This window comes from Dipodomys ordii, unplaced genomic scaffold (genome assembly GCF_000151885.1).
Source record: "Dipodomys ordii isolate 6190 unplaced genomic scaffold, Dord_2.0 Scaffold243, whole genome shotgun sequence".
Lineage (NCBI taxonomy): Eukaryota > Metazoa > Chordata > Mammalia > Rodentia > Heteromyidae > Dipodomys > Dipodomys ordii.
The window spans coordinates 264269-285313 of NW_012267459.1; the positions used below are offsets into that span (position 1 = coordinate 264269).

Here is a 21045-nt window from a genome sequence, read left to right on the forward strand (position 1 = left end):
CCCCACTCCCCCATCAATCCAGGGGCTTAAACTCAGCTGAGCTTATTTTGCATGAGTCTAATGCTCTATCACTTGAACCATAGCTTTACTTCTGGCTTTTTTTTTTGAAGGCTTATTGGAGATTAGAATCTCAAGGACTTTCCTGTCCTGGATAGCTTTGAACCGTGATCCTCAGATCTTAGCCTTCTAAGTAGCAAGGATTACAGATGTGAACCACCAGTGCCCAGCTTCCCCGACTCTCTTATTCTCCTATGACATTGGCTTCTCCATGACTTCAGGAGGGAATAAGTCACTAGGCCCACATTGAACAGGAAAGGAGCTCTTAGGATGTCTTCAGTCAACAATGACATCCAGTTTCTCTGCTGGTGATGGTATTGATAGCAGGAGCCAGGCTTAACTGCAGATTGTGCTTTGTCACTATGGTGTGTTCCTGTGGCTACACAAGCACGCATATGTGAGATGTGTGTTACACACACACACACACACACACACACACACACAGAGCCCTACACACTTGATCAGGCACAGCTGCCTGAAAACCCACTTTTTCATGAGATAGCACAATTGGGCTTTTTGTGTCAGTTTCCTTCCTTCCCTTCTTCCTCTATTTGCTGATTCCTGCCTACTGTGCAGGTACATGTGGATCATGCACAGCTCCTATCTCCCTTCGCTATGGAAAATTTATTCTTTCACATAGGCAATTTGTGCAAGAATATAGTAACACTTAAAAATTTCCCTTTGTAGGTGTATGAGCTTAAAAGTATATGGCTTCTATAATTTCTTTTTTTTGAGATCTAAAAAGGAGCCACATGATGGGCTAGGAAGCAATGTATTCTGCTTGCCACAATTCACCAGTGGCTGTCTTGCAGGCTTGCGGACTCTTTGTGTGGCCTATGCTGATCTCTCTGAGAATGAGTATGAGGAGTGGCTGAAAGTCTACCAGGAAGCCAGCATCATACTGAAAGACAGAGCTCAGCGCTTGGAAGAGTGTTATGAGATCATTGAGAAGGTAAGCACACCCAGAATAGTATCTTTTGTGCCCAGTGAAGGACTTAAGCTTCTACCTACTCAACAAAGTCTCTCAACAGAAATTCTGTTGTCCTATAATGAATACTTTTATTGTAAATGTTGTAATGTTAACTCATTTCTTTGCTTTATTGAATCTATCTATCTGTCTATCTATCTATCTATCTATCTATCTATTATCTATCTATTATCTATCATCTATCTAACTATCTTTTTTTGTCAGTGCTGGGGCTTGAACTTAGAGCCTTTCTTTCTCACTTGGCTTTTTTGTTCAAGGCATGATCACTTGAGCCACAACTCTACTTGCTGATATTTTCTGGTTAATAGGAGATAAGAGTCTCAAGACCTTTCCTGCCCAGGCTGTCTTGGAATCCTGATCCTCAGATCTCAGCCTCCTGAGTAGTTAGAATGTAGTTAGTAGTAGTAGTTAGACATGAGCCACCAGCTTTCCCCCAGCTATTTCTTTACTTTGTTTACATGGGTTGTCTGAAAAGTGTAGCCACCCTCAGCTAAGTATTAATGATATTGTAATAAATATTAGTCAAAAACTGCATTGATGGCTTTCTGGCTTTTGGAAGATTAACCTTAATGAGCTTGCCCTATTGAGTTCTTTGAGCAATCAGAGTGTTAGGCTGGATAGGAATTCTCACACTTATTTATGTTTTACTGTTGATATTCCTTATTTCATAGTTTGATTTTGTTTTGTTTGTTTTTTAGTTTATCCCAGGCATCAGGTAGTTTTATACTATATGATCCCTTTGAATGTGGAAGCTAGATTTCAACTTTTTTAGTTCATATAAACAATCAATGGATTATTGATTTTCCAGTTTCTATAACTTTGAACCATTGCTTGCTTTTTGTTTGCTTTTACTTGTTAATTCTCAAGTTTTATTTTATTATTTTTTTTGTAATAGTTCTTGGGCTTGAACTCAGGCTTGTCTTCTCTCTTGTTTCTTTTCTTTTTTCTCTCAAGGCTAGTACTCTAAAACTTGAGCCACACATCCACTTCCAGCTTTTAGAGATGAGTCCCTTGGATTTATCTGCCTGGGCTGGCTTTGGACCATGATCCTTAAATCTCAGCCTTCTATGATTACAGGCATGTGCCACTAGGGCCTGGTCATACTTAGTTTTCACTTGAGTTTTATGTTTAATCATTTTAATGGAATCAAGGTAGAGGTAGAACTGAATCCAGGCATTTATTTGCCCTGCTTTACTATAGAAAAAAATAAAAGGCATTGTGTTGCCTTTATCAAATTTTACTTAAACAGTCAAGGTTCTAGAACATGACAACGTTCCTGGAAGCAGGTGTTTCTTATAATTACACCATATAGAGAGCTTATGTTTATAGCCAAATAAAAGGAAGTGACATATAGAAAAAACCTGATTGGTTACAATTAGCATTTTCCTTATATGGACAAGCTTCAGTCCCTGATTGGCAGGAGGTTCAACTCCTCTGATTGGCTAACATTTTATTTGGATATATTGTTAGGTTAAATAAGTTTGTTCGCACAGCAAGTTAGTTTATAATTCACATGTATGGAGTCTACTTTGTGCCACATTTTATCATCCAAGTATAAAAACAAGATCAGGCCAAACATAAAATGGAAATATCGCAAACTCTGTTTAGCATCTGAAAAACTGTTTAAATAGCTGTTCTAACTATGTGGTGCCTAGCTTATATATGGTGGATACATATGAGGTGGTTGAATTTTGCTGGTAACTACAGTGTTGTGTAAAGACTCAGTAGAGGCTGGTAAGTGGTGGGGCAGACTGGTCTACATAGTTTGTCTGGGATCTGCCAGACCAATAGCCAAAGCCTGAAAACCTAGAGGTTCAAGCACATTGACACCCACCCTTAGCCTCAAATGGCTCTCCTGTGCATTGAAGAAACTGTAAGGGCAGCAGTTTGTAAGTCCTTAGCCTTCAGATACTTCTGTGTTTTCTTCTCTAGCCATTTAATGGTGCTTAGGATTTACCCAGAGCCTCAGTGCATGCTGAACTAATGCTCTGTGTCACTGTGTTGCATCTCTACCCCTCCAGCTTTCAATCCTGAGCATCACAAGTCTCTTATACCTATATTTACAGACAAATGTGGCATCTAGATTTGATAGTTTTCATAGGCTGAGTATTGTGATAGCTTATCCATTAGTGGGACAAGAGGGGTGGGGTCAAGCATTATTAATACCAGGATAATCTACTTATGTTCTCTGCTGCTTGGATGATATCTACCTTCACTGCCCAAGTACTGAGAAGTGAATGATGAGTGTTGGTTGCCTCTGTGTATGTGTGTGTGTGTGTGTGTGTGTGTGTGTATGTGTGTGTGTGTGCATGCCCATGCGTGTGCACAAAGTAGTTCCAACATGGTGAATACTTGGGCAATGCCACATATCTAGATATTATGAATCATCTATGACATGAGTTTAGTGTGAAGAGTAAGGATAAGTGACTGAGAGCATTTCACTTGCCTGGGTCAGAGTTGTTATTAATGCTGATCTTAGGTCTGAACTAGTCTTTAATAGAAGCTACTTTTCATTCTAGAATTTACTATTACTTGGAGCTACAGCCATAGAAGATCGCCTTCAGGCCGGCGTTCCAGAAACCATTGCTACATTGCTGAAAGCAGAAATTAAAATATGGGTATTGACAGGAGACAAACAAGAAACTGCAATTAATATAGGTAATCATTTTTATTTATTTTTAATTTTTATTGCTATTATAAAGGTGATGCATGTAGGGGTTACAGTTACATTAGCCAGGTAAAGAGTACTTTTTTTTTTGGACAATGTCACCCCTTCTCTCATGCTCTCCTGGTTTTCCCTCCTATCTCCATCCATAAGTTGTATAGTTCATTTTCAACATAGTGTCTAGTGAGTGCTTCTGCTGCAGTTGTTTATCTTTTGTCCTTCCATTTCTGTGCCTTCCCTTACTCTCCCAAAGACATACAAATAAAGATGAAAAAAACATAAACAACAACAAAGAATAAACCTCTTGTTTCCATTTCCTGAAGTAATTTAAAAAATTCTGTAATGCTAATTGTGTGTGTGTGTGTGTGTGTGTGTGTGTGTGTGTGTGTGTGGATACACCACACACCAGTACTGGGATACACCAGTACTGGGGCATAAACTCAGGGCCTGGGCACTTGCCTTTAGATTCTTTATTCAGGCATGACACACTATTATTTTAGCTAGAGCTCCATTTCTGACATTTCAGTGGTTAATTGGAGATTAGAATCTCACAGACTTTCCTTCATAGGCTGGCTTTGAACCATGATCTTCAGATCTCAGCCTTCTGAATAGATAGGATTATAGCTATGAGCCACTAGCACCTGTCTATTTTTATTTTTTTTAAGAAAATTAAATTCATCCCAGAAGGCCATGATCATTGGAAAGACAACTGATTCAACAGAGTAGGTTTGAAGAAAGAGATACATTTGATTAAGTTGACAGCATTCTAAAAAACTACTTTGAACAGAACTGCAGTCACTTGATTTCAGCGTTTCTAGTAATTTTTCTCATGTGATTAATACATTAATAAATTGTGTAACACTTTTTTTTCCCTTCAGTGCTATGGATTGAAGTGGGGGTACTTCTTGCCTGCTAGGCAGTTGCTCTACATCAGACCCCAAAGTTACACAACTTTTTTTTTGGTGGTATTAGTGTTTGAACTCAGGACTTCATGCTTGCTAGGCAAGTACTCAACCATTTGAGTCACCTTTCCAGTCATTTTTGCTTTAGTTATTATTATTATTAATTCATTGCATAGGCTCTTGTGTTTTGCCCAGGCTGGCCTCCTATTCACACTTCTCACATAGCTGGAATGCTGACGCACATCACTACAACCAGTGTATTGCCTGATAAAAGAGTCTTGCTAGCTCTAAGTAAGGTTTCTTTGAAGAAAGCAATAAGAAATCTAAATTTTCAACTTTTGAATTCTATATGATATCTAAAAAAAGATTATTTTGTGCATTTTCCTGAGAAGGCATAGTAAGATAGTTTTGGCACCAAAAGCAGTTACATACATTAGGATTTCTTCCTCTCCTCTCCTCTACTGGGGTTGAATGTAAGGCCTTATGCTTGCTAGGAAAGTGCTCTACCACTTGAACTATACTGCCCGCCCCCCCGCTGTTTTGTTTTTCATATAAGGCCTCAGGCTTTTTTAGTCTAGCCTTGAACTGTTACCTTTCTGTTTCTGTCTCCCAAGTAATAGGGATTATAGGCATGTGCCACCAGACTTGGCCCTCCACCAAGCATTTCTTAGTTAATTTTTCTTGGTAAGTATTCTCAAGATGTTTCTTTGCTCACTTGTTATCTGTGTGTCAGCCACATCAAAATTTCTTCTTTGATGTTATTGAACATGTTGTTAGCAGTTAGGGACTGGTGATCTTTGAAAGAGCTTGGTCTGAACCATTCTTTATTCACTCTCCCTTCGCATTTTCATACCTGAGCCATAGCTCCACTTCTACCTTTTTGGTAGTTAATTGGAAATAAATGCCTCATGGACTCTTTGAAGCTTGGTATGGCTTCAAACCATGATCCTTAGATCTCAGCCTCCCAAGTAGCTAGAATTACAGGCACAAGACACTGACAGCCAGCTTGAAAGTTAAAAGAATTACTTTTTCTCAGTTGAACTCAGACCCTCACACATACTAGGTAGGCCCTCTACTGCTGACCTACATCTCTAGCTGAAGAATTTATTTATTAAGTAGTTGCACAAAGGGTTACAATGTCATAAGTCAGGTTGGAGAATTTATTTTTTTATGTAATTTTTCTTTTATATCTAGGAAATAAAAATACTTAGTTAAATTAAGTTCCAGCATATTTGTGTGTCTTATAACCTGTGAATTTTGTGCAGATAGACAAATTGTCTTGTTGGGAGAAATTTACTAGTTTGAAACTGGCTTGTTGCCCGGAGCCTGCAGGGCTGGGTTTCAGTTTGTACTAACTTGCTGTATTTTGAGGAGTCGGCACAATTTTCATTTTTAACTTAAAAATTTGGCATGGACTAGTCTAAAGTGAAATTTCAGATGTGGTCTCTGTGAATCATGTAGTTGTCATTTCCTTATTAGCACTGGATAAGACATCCATTAAATAGTTGTAGATAGATGTAGAGTTTCAGAGTCTATTTTTTTCCTAGTGAATGTGGAATGAGTGAGAACAGAATCTCAATGTTCATTTCATCTCAGACTATTTCTGAGTATGATTTGGAGTTTCTCAATATACTTAACTTTTATTATCCATCAATGGATAATTTTTCTTTCTGGCTGATAGTGGAGCCTGAAGTCAGGGTCTTGCACTCTCAGTAGGCTTGCTTATGGCTCAGGTTGTACTCTTCCACTTGCACTGTTTGACTTTGTGCTGGTTAATTGGAGAGGGAGTCTCCTGAACTTTTCTACCTGAACTGGCTTCAAATGGTCATTCTCTGGATCTAAGCCTTCTAAGTATCTAGGATTACAAGCATGTGCCCCTAGCATCTAGCTCATTATATTTAATTATTTAATTTATTTTCTGTGCCTGTCTGGGACTTGAACTCAAACTCAGGGCCTGGGAGCTGTCTCTTTGCTTCTTCATTCAATGCTGGCCCTGTAACACTTGAGTTATAGCTAAAACTTCTGGCTTTTTTGGAAATAACAGTCTCAAGGACTTTCTTGCCTGGGCTAGCTTCAAACCATGATCCTCATATGTCAGCCTCCTGAATAGCTATGATACAAGCATGACCTACCGTACTTTGTGACTACCAGTAGCTAGTATGAGTTCATTATATATAAGACAGAATTCATAACAGAAATGAAACAGATAAGTTCATATGAATTGTAGTGTAGAAGCTAAATATGCTGTCTGTAATAGTTACTAGTAAACATCAGATATTGTTTTTATATTGTAAAAATACTGTACAGAGAGGTTATAATTACATGGGCAAGATAATGAGTACATTTCTTATCAAGCATTGTAGCCTCTTCCTTTGTTTCCCCTTCCCATCCCTTCCCATCCTCCCCCCGCCCTGCACCAAAGTTGTAAAGTTCGTATGTGTCAGATATTGTGCAAACTCCTTTCACAGCACTATGAGTGCATCCCAAGTAGATGGGCACAGATCCTGTAGATATATACATCCTAAAGATTAAACTAAACAGCAATATTGAGTAACTCGGTCTGGGCCACCTGAGGTAAGGATGAATTTAAATCTGGCATGTAGTCATACTACATGATACCTTCTTCCCAGAAGATCAAGGAGGGGTTCACAGATGAGATAGGTAGAAAACTTGAGCCTTCAACAATTTTTTTAAAGTACTGTACACTAGTGGCTCATGCCTATAATCCTGGCTACATAAGAGGATCGAGGTTAGAAGCCAGTCCTAGCAAAAAAGTCTGTGAGACTCTTTATCTCTAATTAATCATCAAAATGCTAGAAGTGGAGGTATAGCTCAAGTGGTAGACTGCCAGCTTTGAGTGAAAAAGCTAAACAAGAGAGCTAGACCCCGAGTTCAAGCCCCATACCAGCATTTAAATAAATAAGTAAACAAATCAAGTCCTGCTTTGAGTAGTATAGGCTCTGTAATACTTTGATTTCTTGAGTGTTGATTATACTCAGGCAGTAGAAAGATGAAAAAAATTTTTGTAGTATGCTGTTAATTTCATCTGTAGTAAAAAGTGAGATCTCAGGGGTATTTCTCCCAGTCATTTTATGGTCGTCTTGTTAAATTGTCAGATTAAAGATCTAGACTTCAATTTATAAGTATGGTTTGACTTTTTCTACCTGGCTCTTCGCCAAGCGTTGATCTCATGTTATCCAAAAACATTAGAAATCAAATGCACAAAACTTGGATTGGCATGATATATTTTACTACATTGGTTAAATCATAGTTAACTAGGTTAAACTTCTGTGGTCTGTGTAGAGCAAATGTTCTGTGTGATAATTCTCTAAGAAAAAAAATCTCATGTCATTTTCCAAATTAAAAAAGTAAGCAAACAAACTAAGTAAGCGAACAAACTAATTTGTTTCTTCTCAGGAGGCTTTCGCTGTGTGTAGTTAAGTTCTACCAAGTATCAGTAGTTTTATTTCTTGTCTCCCTATTCTCTTGCCAACCATGGTGACAAAAAACACTTAGGATTTTTCATAATATTGTGGTATAACTTCACTTGTCAAATGGCATTTTGCCTAAATTGCAAAAGCTAAAATAAAGCAGAAAGCTGGGACATAAAAATCAAGAGTTGTGTCTACAGCTGTTGTTCAAATAAAATGCTACCAGCAAATCTTTTTACATTAGTTACAGTAATCCTCTACATTATATGGAGTTGCTGGCAGTCTCTAAGGATGGAGGGTTAAGCCAAACATGGGGTCGATCCCTTTTGTCAGTGAAACAAAGTGTTGAGCCTCTCTTCTGGACCTCATCAAACAATGTGAGGGAAGGAAGAATGTATTTGCAAAATGTTAATAGTAACAAAGAATTGAACATCCATTTATTTTCTGTCCACCACTGTTGTTAAATTGATTGAGAATATACACATAATTGTTTCATTTTTTCTCCCTCCTTTTTAGGAGGTATTTAACAAACATTTGCCATGTGGTATTATTCAGTTGCTTTAGTTTTTAGAAATACATGGTGGTTTTATAAGAGAAATGATCTCATTTCCATGACATAATGATTATTAAACAGCTTGTATGCCATCTCTTTTGATATGGCTTTAAAAGATATTAACTGCATTTTTTAAAAAAGTTGTTTTTTTGCTTTAAAGTTTGTCTTCTGAGGTGCTTTACAAAATATTTTTAAGTGACTATCATGAATGAAAAATATACTGTACATTGCAAAATAAATAAAAATATTACTTGTTCCATATTCCTTCCTCTCCCTCAGCCCAACAAAGTTTTTTTATTTTGGACTGGTAGTGGGCTTTGAATTCAGGCCCTCACACTCCTCCTAGGCTCTTTCATTCAAGGCTGGCACTCTACTACTTGAGCCACAGCTCCACTTCTGACTTTTTTGACTGGCTTCAAACCATGATCCTCAGATCTCAGCCTCTTGAGTAGCTAAGGTTACAGGTATGAGGTACAGGCAATTGGCTCACAAAGGTTCTTCTTTATCTTAATTTCTTCCCATTTTAACTTCTGTTTTATACTTGTGGCTGGGTTTTCCTAAGGATGAAAGTAGAATCTGCTGGGTAGAAAAGTCCCTTAGTTAAATGCCTGTCTCCTTTTGTGGATGTTCCATGATGAAAACCCAGGCTGTTCCTTCTGGCTTTAGGAACAGAGTTTGAGATTGTACGCACATTATTTAAAGATTGAACTTTTGCCTACCGAATGACTTGTTTTTTGTTTTTTTATTTTTAAATTTATTGTAAACTTGTTTTATTTAATTGTTGATATATTATCTTGAGTTGTTAAGAAAAATACAGGTAGCAGGGACCCATTTCCAAGGTAGATTTATTCCTTGTTCCTTCTCAATGACAGAAAATGGAGATGAGGCAGGTAAAAGGTACCTATTAATGCCAACCCTTCTCCAGGGGACTGAAAGGATGTGGAGTCATTTGAAAGACAGACTAGTACTTGGGAAGACACCATGGGTCTTGGGTTGCTTGAATTGCCTGCTCCCCCACTAAACCTGTGGATTTGAGAGAGGAGAAGTCAGGAGGCTCTTGTCTTGGTCTGTGAGAGGTCCTTGGATAAAAAAGAACTTTATAGAAGTACGTTGCCTTCCAAGGAAGAGAAGAAGCAATTTCTCTTTACTTTGATTTAAAAATGCAATTGAAAATTTTGATACTAATCAAGAGGTTGAACTCAGGGCCTGAGTACTATCCCTTAGTATTTTTGCTCAAAGCTGGTACACTACCATTTAAACCACAGCTCACTTTCCAGCTCTTTTCTGGTTAATTGCAGATTAGAATCTCACACTTTCCTGCCCTGGCTAGCTTTGAATCTTGATCCTCAGATTTCAACCTTCTGAGTAGCTAGGATTACAGGCAAGAGCACATAACCCACTTTTTTATAAAGGAAATGCAGGATCTGGCAATTGCAATAGGCATGTTTATGCTGGTAAGAGCAACACTCAATTTCCTTTGTCTTCCTAAAGTGTTTGCTGTTATTTTAGATAATCTAAGGCTCATTTTAATGTTACACAAGGATTATGAGGCTAAAGAAAAATCCACAGAAAATTGACAAGTATTTGTTTTAGCCTTTACTTATAAAGACTTTCTCAACCAGGTCTATTTACACTGCCTACAAGAATCAAAATCAACTTAGGCTCTCATTTCCTTCACTTTTTCCCTTTTCCTCAGTATGAATGGAAATAGGCAGACCTAAGAAGGGAGGCTGAATTTGATCAGCTATTGACTTAGGAATTCATGTGTTGTCCCTTCTCCATTTAGGATATTCCTGCCGATTGGTATCACAGAATATGGCTCTTATCCTACTGAAGGAGGATTCCTTGGATGTAAGTAGCTTTTCAAAAGTTGTATCTGATATAGTTTTATTAAATGTGTGGCTTGTTTCCACCATGACTGACAGTTTGCTTTTATTTGTGAAAAGCAATTATAAAACTACTGTGTTTAGTTTACTTATATGTATGAGCAGATGTTTTATCCATAAAACATCAAAATATTCTAAGTTGAGAATATTGTCTTCTTCACTTACAATTGTGCATTTGAAATGGGTTTGATTTGGTTTGAAATTTGGTTTGATTTTAATGGGCACTTATGAAATATTTACCTGAACTAATGGAACCAATTATGAAATGACTTATAAGAAGTGGTGACTTCATTGTAGGTTACTAGAGTGTTTTCTTTCTAGTAGAAACTTTAACATAAAGCTAATGCTCAAGTGTATGTAGTTATTTAAATTTATGTAGTCATAGAGCTGGGCACTGGTGGTTAATGCCTAATAGCTACTTAGGAGGTTGAGATATAAGGATTGCTGTTTCCTGCCCAGGCAAGAAAGCCCATGAGACTCATATCCAATTAGCCATCAAAAAGCCAGAATTGGAGCTATGGCTCAAGTGGTAGAGCACCAGCTTTGAGCCAAAAAGCTAAGAGAAGGTCGAGACACTGAGTTCAAGCCCCAATACTGACCCGTTGCAACAATGAGAAGTACAAGTTGTTATGTTGAAAACGAACTTTACAACTTTGGTGGGGGGGGCGGGGAGGATTGGGTAGGGGGGGCGAGGGGAGGATGGGAAGGGGAAACAAAGGAGGAGGCTACAATGCTTGATAAGAAATGTACTCATGGGCTGGGAAGGTGGCTTAGTGGTAGAGCGCTTGCCTTGCATGCCTGAGGCCCTGGGTTCGATTCCTCAGCACCACGTAAGCAAAAAGAAAAAAGCAGGAAGTGGTGCTGTGGCTCAAGTTGTAGAACGCTAGCCTTGAGCTGAAGAGCTGAGGGACAGCGCCCAGGCCCAGAGTTCAGGCCCCACGACCGGACCAAAAAAAAAAAAAAAGAAATGTACTCATTATCTTGCCCATGTAATTGTAACCCCTCTGTACAGTATTTTCACAATAAAAAATAAATAAAAATTAAAAAAATAAATTAAATTATGTGGTAATAGGATACATATGTACTTAACTTACCAACACCAGATACCACTAGTTCACTGAAAATTGAACAACATGGTTCTCTAAGTACTTTATAGACAATTTTCTACTCCATCTTAGCATAAAACCACTGAAGATACTGGGCTGGGTAAACAATGATCTGTGAAGTTGTTTGATATGAAAATATGAGCTAACTATGAGATTTCACTTGTTAAGATTTCTAACAGGACCAAGTCCAGTGGCTCACACTTGTAATTCTAGAAACTCAGAAGATCTGAAGATTATGGTTCAAAGCCAGCCTGGGCTTTGAACCTATAATTCTACCTTCTCAGGATTTCTGAAGATTGCTGTGAAGATTGTGATTCAAATCCAGCTCAGGCAGGAAAGTTCTTGAAACTCTTATCTCCAGTTAGCTGCCCAAAAGCTGGAAGTGGAGTTGTGGCTCAAGTGGTAAAATGCTAGACTTGAGTGAAAAAGCTCAAGGATAGCACCTAGGCAGGCCCTGAGTTCAAGCATCAGGATCAGCATAAACAAAACAAACAAAAACAAAGACTTCTAACAAATTTCTATCACTTACCTGTAGCCACCATTCTATTCAGATTATTTAATGCTAGTGCTAAAAGTTGATGGAAGTGTTTGTTATGCTTTTCAAGGGAGGAAAGAAGTATTTACAGAAGTTTCTATTTGTGCAAATTGGGGAGGTGTCTACTGTGAAGACCAAGATGCTTTCTACCCTTTCACCATCCCCAAGAATAGGAGGCAAGAACACAGTTCATAGTTCTGTGTGTTTCCAAGGCACTGCTGGCAAGATACCCCTCTTGATATGAGAGCTTCAGGGTTCGGCTCACGTGGCTGTTATCCTTGTTTGCATTGTTGTCTGTGTGCTACCTTTTGTAGGACATAACATGAGAAAATCATATATAACCCCTGAGATAATCATATAAAGAAAAGGCTTATTTTGGCACACAGTTTGAAGTTACATTCTATGATTGGTTGGCTCAATTATTTTGGGCCTGTATGGAGGCAGCTCATCATGGCGGGAATGTACAGTGATGAATAACCACTTGCTTCAAGGTTAGGAGACAAAAAGAAACAAGCAAACAAATTATCAAGGAAATAATTAAAAAGATAAAAAGGAAGAGGCAGAGACTAGGGTCCCGAGACTTCTGCAGGGGAGTGTCCTCAAAGACCTCACATTAGGTTCTACCTCTCAAAGGTTCTACTACTTGTCAATAATGCCACTCTGAGAACCAAGTCTTTAACAAATGGGTTTTTGAGCATCATTCAACATTCAAACTATAGAAACCTATGGAGAAGATATTTGCTAGCTATAGCTCAAAAAAATTACTCCCCTAGAGAATCAATAATCCAGTTAATAAATGGGCAAAGGAGCTAAACAGACACTTCTCAGAAAAAAGTACAATTGGCCAATAAAGACATGAAGAAATGATTAGCATCTTTGGCCATAACGAAATGCACATCAAAATAACAGTGGCCATCATCAAGAATACAAACAACAAAATGCAAAGAAAAAGGAATCCTACTTCACTGTTGGTAGGAATGTAAAGTAGTGCAACCACTATGGAAATTAGTATGGGAGTTTCTAAAAAATTAAAAAAGAGAAATCCCCCATGGCCCCACAGTATCACTTGAGCTTTTATCCAAAAGGTTGTAAGTCAGGATACAATAAAACTGTTTGCACATCAATTATTGCAGTACTATATTCACCATAGCCAAGTTATGGAAATAGCTCAGATACACTATAACCAACGAACAGACAGAAAGTATAGCATATACACATACGCACATGTGCATGAATATGCACAAACCCACACACACACCATTTTATTTATCCATCAAGAAACTATCTTTTTTAGGGAAATGAATGGACCTGGAAAAACTCATATTGAATGAAGTAAGCCAGACTCAGGAGAGATAAGGGGCACATACTTTCCTTTATATATGGAAATTAGATCTAAAATATAAACATATGAAAATATATAGAGCCATATGCATATATACTCTATCAAACTGAATTAGGTATGAGATGTGCAGGGGTGGTTTCCATAGTGTAAGTGCTTTGAACTATTAACAATTAATATATGGCTAAAATATGTCTATGAGAGAAGTGAGGGCCAAGGGAAGAAAGAGGGTGGAAGAGTAGAAAGAGGAATGGTGGGTGAATACAATAATACTACTCAATGTACATATGTAAAATGGAAACAGGTAATTTAAGATTGGTGGGAAATGAGATACATGAGAGTGGTGGAGAATGATGGAAGGGATGACTTTAATCAAGATACATCGTTCATGCACAGGTGCTGGTGTCTTCTCATACCTGTAATCTGGCTACTCAGGAGGCTGAGATCTAAGGATCACAGTTTGAAGCCAACTTGTGCAGGAAAGTCTGTGAGATTCTTACTTCCAATAAACTGTTCACCTCCACTCCCCCCCAAAAAAACCCCCCCCAGGAAGTAGAGCTGTGGCTCAAGTGGTAGAATGCTAGCCTTGAGCAAAAAAAGCTCAGGGATAGTATCCAGGCCCTGACTTCAAACCTCAGGACAGCTAGCCAGCCAGCCAGCCAGCCAGCCAGCCAGCCAGCCAGCCAGACACACACACACACACACACACACAAACACACACACAAAGATGATTTGTACACATAAATGGACATGCTAATTGATACTCCTTGCACAACTATTTGAGGAGAATAACAGCAAAGAAGAAAGGAAAATAAGTCTGGAATTTTAGATCATGTCCCATCTTTTGGACTCTACTCTTACATGTTCTGGAGTACTAAGGAAACCTCCCTTGTATGCAAGGATCCCTCCCCATCAGCCCAGCCCTTCCTCTCACCCTGGCCTTTATTTGTCATTAGAAATACTGCATATATTTATGAAAATTGTGAAATATACCCTAACCATTTTAAGTGCACATTTCAATGGCATTAAGTACATTATAATTATTATAGAACCATCACTAACCTCTATCCCTAGAGCCCTTTTTTTAAATTGTCTAAAATTTTATACTCATTAAATTACATGCAGCATACCATCCCTACTTTCTCCCAGTCCCTAGAAGCCATTCTTTTTTTTCTATGATTTGGACTACTGTGTGTTGCTTAACTACCTTATATTATTGGTTTCCTATTGTGCATTTGATTGCTCTGGCTGACTTATTTCACTTAGCATGGTGGTCACAAATTCCCTGATATTGTGGTATAAGATATAACTTTTTTCCCCTCAATATTTTTTTTGTCTTTTCAATTTTAGTATTAGGGATCAAACTCAGGGTGTTGAACTTGCTAGCCAAGTGTTTTACTGCTGTGCTCCCTCCCAGCCTGATTTCTTTCCTTTTTTAAGACCGAGTAGTATTCTGTTTTGTATGTGTATGGTTTGTGGATCTATTTATCTGTTGATAGTACTTGGATTGCCTCTACCTGTGGCTATTGTGAATAATACTGCTATGAGCATGAATGGATAAGTAATTCCTCAAGACCCTACTCTCAGTTCTTTAAGGGATGTACTTAGAGGTGAAGTTGAAGAGTAATATGGTAACTTGACAATTTTTTTTTCTGTGTCCATCCTGGGGCTTGAACTTGGAGCCTGAGCATTGTCCCTGAGTGCTCTAACACTTGAGCCAAAGCTCCACTCTCAGCTTTTTGATGGTTAATTGGAGATAAGAGTCTTATAGACTTTTCTGTTCAGGCAGGCTTTGAGCCTTGATCCTCATATCTTGGCCTCTTGAGGAGCTAGGATTACAGGTATGAGCTACCAGCACCCTGCATTTCACTTTTTGAGGAGCAGCCATATTGTTTTCCACAGTGACAATTCATGGTACGTTTCTACCAGAAGTGTTGACAAAGGTTCTAACTTCTCCGCCTTGGCCAACACTTGCTTTTACTTTGCCACCTACTTCTTCCTTCTTCCTTCTTCTTTCCTCTTGCTCTTCCTTCTCCTTTCTTCTTTCTCCTTTCCCTGAGCTTCTTTTTGCTTAAGGCTAGTGCTTTACCACTTCAGCTACAACTCCACTTCCAGCTTTTTTGGAGTAGTTTACTGCAGATGTGTCTCATGGACTTTTCTTACTAGGCTGGCTTTGAACCACAATTCTTAGATCTCCGTCCCTTGAGTAGCTAGGATTACAGGTGTGAATCACTGGTGCCTATCCCTCCTCCCCTTTTTTTTAATGGCTAGCTGTCCTAATGAGCATGAGAGTATTATCTTATTGTGGGTTTTGATTTGTATTTACCAAATAACAAATGATGACACAAGGCATCTTTTCATGTACTTTTTAGTCATTTGTAAATCATCTTTGGAGAAAACATATTTATTCTGTACTCAGGTTTTTCAATTAATTTTTTGGCTCTTATCATTTATCTGTCTCCCTCTATAATCCCATAGGATGTAAGGTCTGTGAATAAGAGTCTGTTTTTCCCCCTTAAATTGGACAGCTTTACTTTCAAGACAATGCCTTTTATACATTAGGAACTCAGCCAATTAGATGTTTGAGTGAACAAATGAACAGACTTCGGATTATATTTTTTAGCTATAATAAGAATTTCTGTTTAAAGTATGCTCACAAGATATGGAACAAGTGTACACTAATGTGAAGAGCAATTTAGAAATCAACCGAGGCTCAGTAGTACATCTATAGGAAAAAAAATGGAGATCCAGGGCTAAAGGGTCCCCAGGCCCTTAGGTGAGTCTGTACAGACTGAGTGCACATGAAGCTTCCCAGTTTCAAGGAATTCACATTACAGTAATGTCTCCTTTTTTAGGGCTAATACAGATGAACTTCTGTTTTCCCCTTTTTTTATGCCAGTCCTGGTGTTGGAACTCAGGACCTGGGTGCTATCCCTGAGCTTCTTTTGCTCAAGGCTAGCACTTTACCATTTGAGTCACGTGTTCACTTCCAGCCTTTTGGTAGGAGTCTCATTGAATTTTCTACTGGGGCTATCTTTGAACTGTGATTCTCAGATCTCAGCCTCCTCAGTAGTTATGATTACAGGTGTGACTGGTGCCTGGCTTTATTCTCCCTTTTTGTAAGGTGTTTTATTTTTATTTTTTGTGAACACACTGTACAGAGGGGTTACAATTACATGGGCAGGTTAATGTGTACATTTCTTATCAAGCATTGCAGCCTCCTCCTTTGTTTACCCTTCACATCCCTTCCCAACCTCCCCCCCCAATCCTCCCCGCCTCCCCCCCAACATTGTAAAGTTCGTTTTGGACATGACAACTTGTACTTCTCATTGTTGCAACAGGTCGACCTGTATCCTTAAACGACTTATTTTTCCCCATCTCCTCCACAAGTTATACTGACATCAAATATAGTGAAAGCAGGGGTTATACTGTGGGGGAGGGACATACAAAGCAACAAAGAAATAATCTTATAAATGCGTTAGAAACAAATGCATGAAAGGAAAAAAACATTAAAATACATACCTAAGGGTTCATTTTCCTAACATCACATTATCTGACCTTTTCCGCTTGACTCATACATATACTAAATATTGCAAATAAGGGAAACCATGGGACCTATGTTTCTTTGGGCCTGGCTTACTTCACTTAATATAATTTTTTGTAAGGTGTTTTTTGAATTAGCAAGATGCCTTCAGCTCTGTAAGGCTTCCAGCCTTTTCTGAGCTTTCTGCTTCCCTGGGCCAATGAGTAGTGTCTGATGCCACACTGAGCTTTTCTCCTGTGTACCTGAGTTCCTTTTGTACAGTTTCTTAGGAAAGATTCTTCCTTAACTGGTTTTGAGCTTCATCTTTGAGTATAATAACTTTAATGTGTTCAGAGTAGAGGGTCACTTTGCTGTTTGATACTCAAATGGATTGGCGTCTATATTGCTGACTAATACATACTGAGGAAGAATCTTCTTTTCCTTCTCCTCCACTTCATTCTTTGTTTTTGTTAAAGGCATGCCTGTTATTAAATTTTCATTTGGTGAGTGTGGAAAACTAGAGGAGAAAATGAGGAAAGAGGTGACATTGTTCAAAAATAATTGTACTCATTACCTGACTTATGTAACTGTAACCCCCTGAACATCCCCATTGCAATAAAAAAAAGTAGTCTTAGGGCAATGAATTTGGTAGCTAGTCAATGTTTAGTGGAATGCTTAAGTTGAATATTTATAGTCTTAGGAGTAAACAAGAAATGACAAGGGAAATGGACCCAAAACTGGAAGCATTGGGTTTAAATTAAGTTTCCATATTTCATTTCTCATTTAAGTGTGAGCAACGAGAACCTTATTTCAAAGATCCACAGCTGGTGTTCATCACCTTCACTTGACTGATGTCCAACAAGGACTCTAGATGTTACAGTGAGTTTTTTCCCCCCCTGGGCTTGATCTTAGGGCCTGGGATCTGTTTCTTAGCTTTCTCAAGGCTATCATGTGAGCCACAGCTCCCCTACAGCATTTTGCTGGTTACTTGTAGGTAAGAGTCTCAGGGGCTTCCCTGCTCAGATCTCAGCTTTCTGAATAGCTAAAGTTACAGGAATGAACCACTAGTGCCTACTACAGTGAAAATTTATTTCTATAATTTGAGATTTTTCAGGTTCTGACAAAATAATATTGGAGCTCTGTCATATAGGTGAGATCAGTGGTCTTTGAAATAAGGTGTGGCATATACCCCAGTGAAGGACTCGATGATATAGGCTGCTGGAAATAATGCAAATTTGTATTTTTAGGTCAAAAATTAGTAATGAGAAATTAACCTTATTAGTAACACCCAAAGAATGCTACTGCTACCTTAAACCTTATCTTTGTCACACTGGGCCAGAAATGGCTGTGGCAGGCATGGCATGGATTAGAGAGGGAAATGTGGAGATCTGCAAGAAGGGTGTTTCTTCCCTAGGGTTTGTGCCTTTTCCTTGTTTTTAGCCCTTTGTGAAATACAGCCATCCATCTGTATGAGCTAAGTGAGTTTAGAAACTGGATTGGTTCTGGTTAAACTGACTCACAGATGTTGGCCTGAAAAGATCGTTGAAATCAAGTGAATTGAGGGCAACAACAGTAATGTAAACAGTTATGATAGATGCCCTTGGCTTCTCAGGTATTCTAGTTCAAGCTGTACATCACCTACTTAGTATGGTAAATTAATAATCAGAACACACAAACTAATTTTACAATTACCCACAAAGGCTATTACCATTAGCTGTGAAATTTGCCATACATATATATGGTATCTGAAATATCTTGAGTATTATAGTATGAAATTATAATGATTAGTGAAGCCTTATAAGCTAAGAATCCTGAGTACCAGAATAAGAGTATTCATCGTAGCTGGGTGTTGGTGGCCCATGCTTGTAATCATAGCTATCATGAGGCTCAGATCTGAGGATTGAAGTTTGAAACCAGCCTGGGCAAGTAAGTCCATAAGGCTGTTATCTCTAAGTAAGCACCTGAAGTGGAGCTATGGCTCAAGTGGTAGAATGCTACCCTGGAGCAAAAAAGCTCAAGGACAGCACTCAAACCCTCATCACAACTGTTTACACTATTGTTGTTTCCCTCAATTCACTTGTCTTCAACAATCTTTTCAAGCCAACATCTGTGAGTTCCAAAACCAGAACCAGCAAAAAAGAAATAAAAAAGAAATAAAAAGAATATTCAACATATGTATGTAAAAATGGAACTAGAAAAATTGAGAGAATGGTTGGGAGAAATGGAAGAGTGATGCATTGTATTCACAAACTAACATGTGGGACTGAAACTGTTTTGTACAACTTCTTAAGGATACTAATTAAGAAAAAGAGCTATCTACCACTTGGTCTGGGGATGTGGTACAATAGGGTACTTGCATAGCATGTGAGAGGACCTGGGTCAAAGGAAAGAAGTATCCTGGGCATGGTGGTACATGCTTGTAATTCCAGCTACTTAAGAGGTTGAGGCAGTAGGATCACAAGTTCAATGACAGCCTTGTGAGAACCCGTCTCAAAGTAAACAAGGGCAGGGGAGCTAAATGCAATAGCCTTGTAACACTAGCTACTCAGGAGGGTGACATTGTGAGATATGGTTTGAGGCTAGCTTGGGGTTGGGTGGGGGATTGGAAGATTCCATCTTAATGGAAGAAACTGAGTATAGTAGCACAAACCTGTCATTCAAGCTACTGCAAGATGTGTAAAAAAGTAGGACTGTGGTCCAGGCATGGAACCTGGAACAAAGAAAGTGAGATCCTATCTCAAAATTAACCAGTTCCCTTGCTCCCCACAAAGGGGGATGGAGGTGTGGCTTAATGCCTACCTAGCAAGCACAGGCCCTGAGTTCAACCCCCAGTGTTGCCAAAAGAAAAAGAAAAAAGGATATGGGAATGTTAGCTCAGTGGTACATTGATTAGCTAGCTTGCACAAGACTCTTAGATTAAGCCATATACAGAAAAAGCCATTAGTCTTCTGCAGTAAGAGATAGCACATCATAGCAACAATTGAATTGAATATGAATGGAAGACCTATGGAAAACCTTGCTAGGATTTACAAAATTCACTACATATTTGGGTAGCTATTTCTAATATGTTAACTTACGGATGATGCCAAAGTCTGCTATTTGTGTGAACCAACCAAGAGAAATTTGTTTTGGATGAAGCATTCTAGCATTCTTTTTTTGTGTGCCAGTCCTAGGGCTTGAACTCAGGGCTCAAGTACTGTCCCTGTCAAAGTGGTAGGCTGGCACTTGACCACTCTGAGCCACAGCTCCATTTCCAGTTTTTCAGTAGCTAATTGGAGAGGGGAGTCTCAAGGACTTTCCTTCCCAGGCTGGCTTCAAACTGCAATCCTCAGATTTCAGACTCCTAGGAGGAACTAGGATTATAGGCATGAGCCACCGGCACCTGGCTTGAAGCATTAATTCTTTAACAGAATGTTTTATGAAGTAAATATGCATAATCACTAATGGAATAATTGTTTAGGAATGACCATGGGATTGTGTAAAAGTCTTCATTGATACTGCTGGCAGAGTGTACATTATACAGAGTCCCTGTGGCAGAGTGTGGCTATGAGGTTAAGTTCTCAGTGGAGGAACATGAGTGGAAGTGAGGTGTACAATGTCTGAGCGTCCCATTGAGAAAGAAATTGCTGCCTTGGTTTTCTTTTTTTTTTTGGTCTGGTCGTGGGGCCTGAACTCTGGGCCTGGGCGCTGTCCCTCAGCTCTTCAGCTCAAGGCTAGCGCTCTACCACTTGAGCTACAGCACCACTTCTGGCTTTTTTCTTTTTGCTTATGTGGTGCTGAGGAATTGAACCCAGGGCCTCGAGCATGCAAGGCAAGCGCTCTACCACTGAGCCAACTTCCCAGCCCATGCCTTGGTTTTCTTACTGGCTGGAAACTGCAGAAGCTGGTCACTGCAACTCTTGTGAAGGAGAATCTGTAGATTCCTTCTGAATTTTGTGTGCATGAAAAAAGTTTTGGAACATGTGGGCACCAGTGGCCTCATGTCTATAATCCTCCCTACTCAGGAAGCTGAGATATGAAGATTGAAGTTCAAAGCCAGCTTTGGCAGACAACTCTGGGA

The 21045-nt window shown here is 38.9% G+C and overlaps 1 protein-coding gene across 1 annotated transcript in view; it reads left to right on the forward strand.

The window, feature by feature from the left end:
• LOC106000803 (phospholipid-transporting ATPase IB) overlaps positions 1 to 21045 on the forward strand; it is a 407841-nt gene that overhangs the window by 83212 nt on the left and 303584 nt on the right. Inside the window, exons 21-23 of the mRNA XM_013036039.1 lie at positions 870 to 1009; positions 3565 to 3703; positions 10383 to 10447. Coding sequence (XP_012891493.1) covers positions 870 to 1009; positions 3565 to 3703; positions 10383 to 10447 — 344 coding nt within the window. The remainder of the gene's footprint in view (positions 1 to 869; positions 1010 to 3564; positions 3704 to 10382; positions 10448 to 21045) is intronic.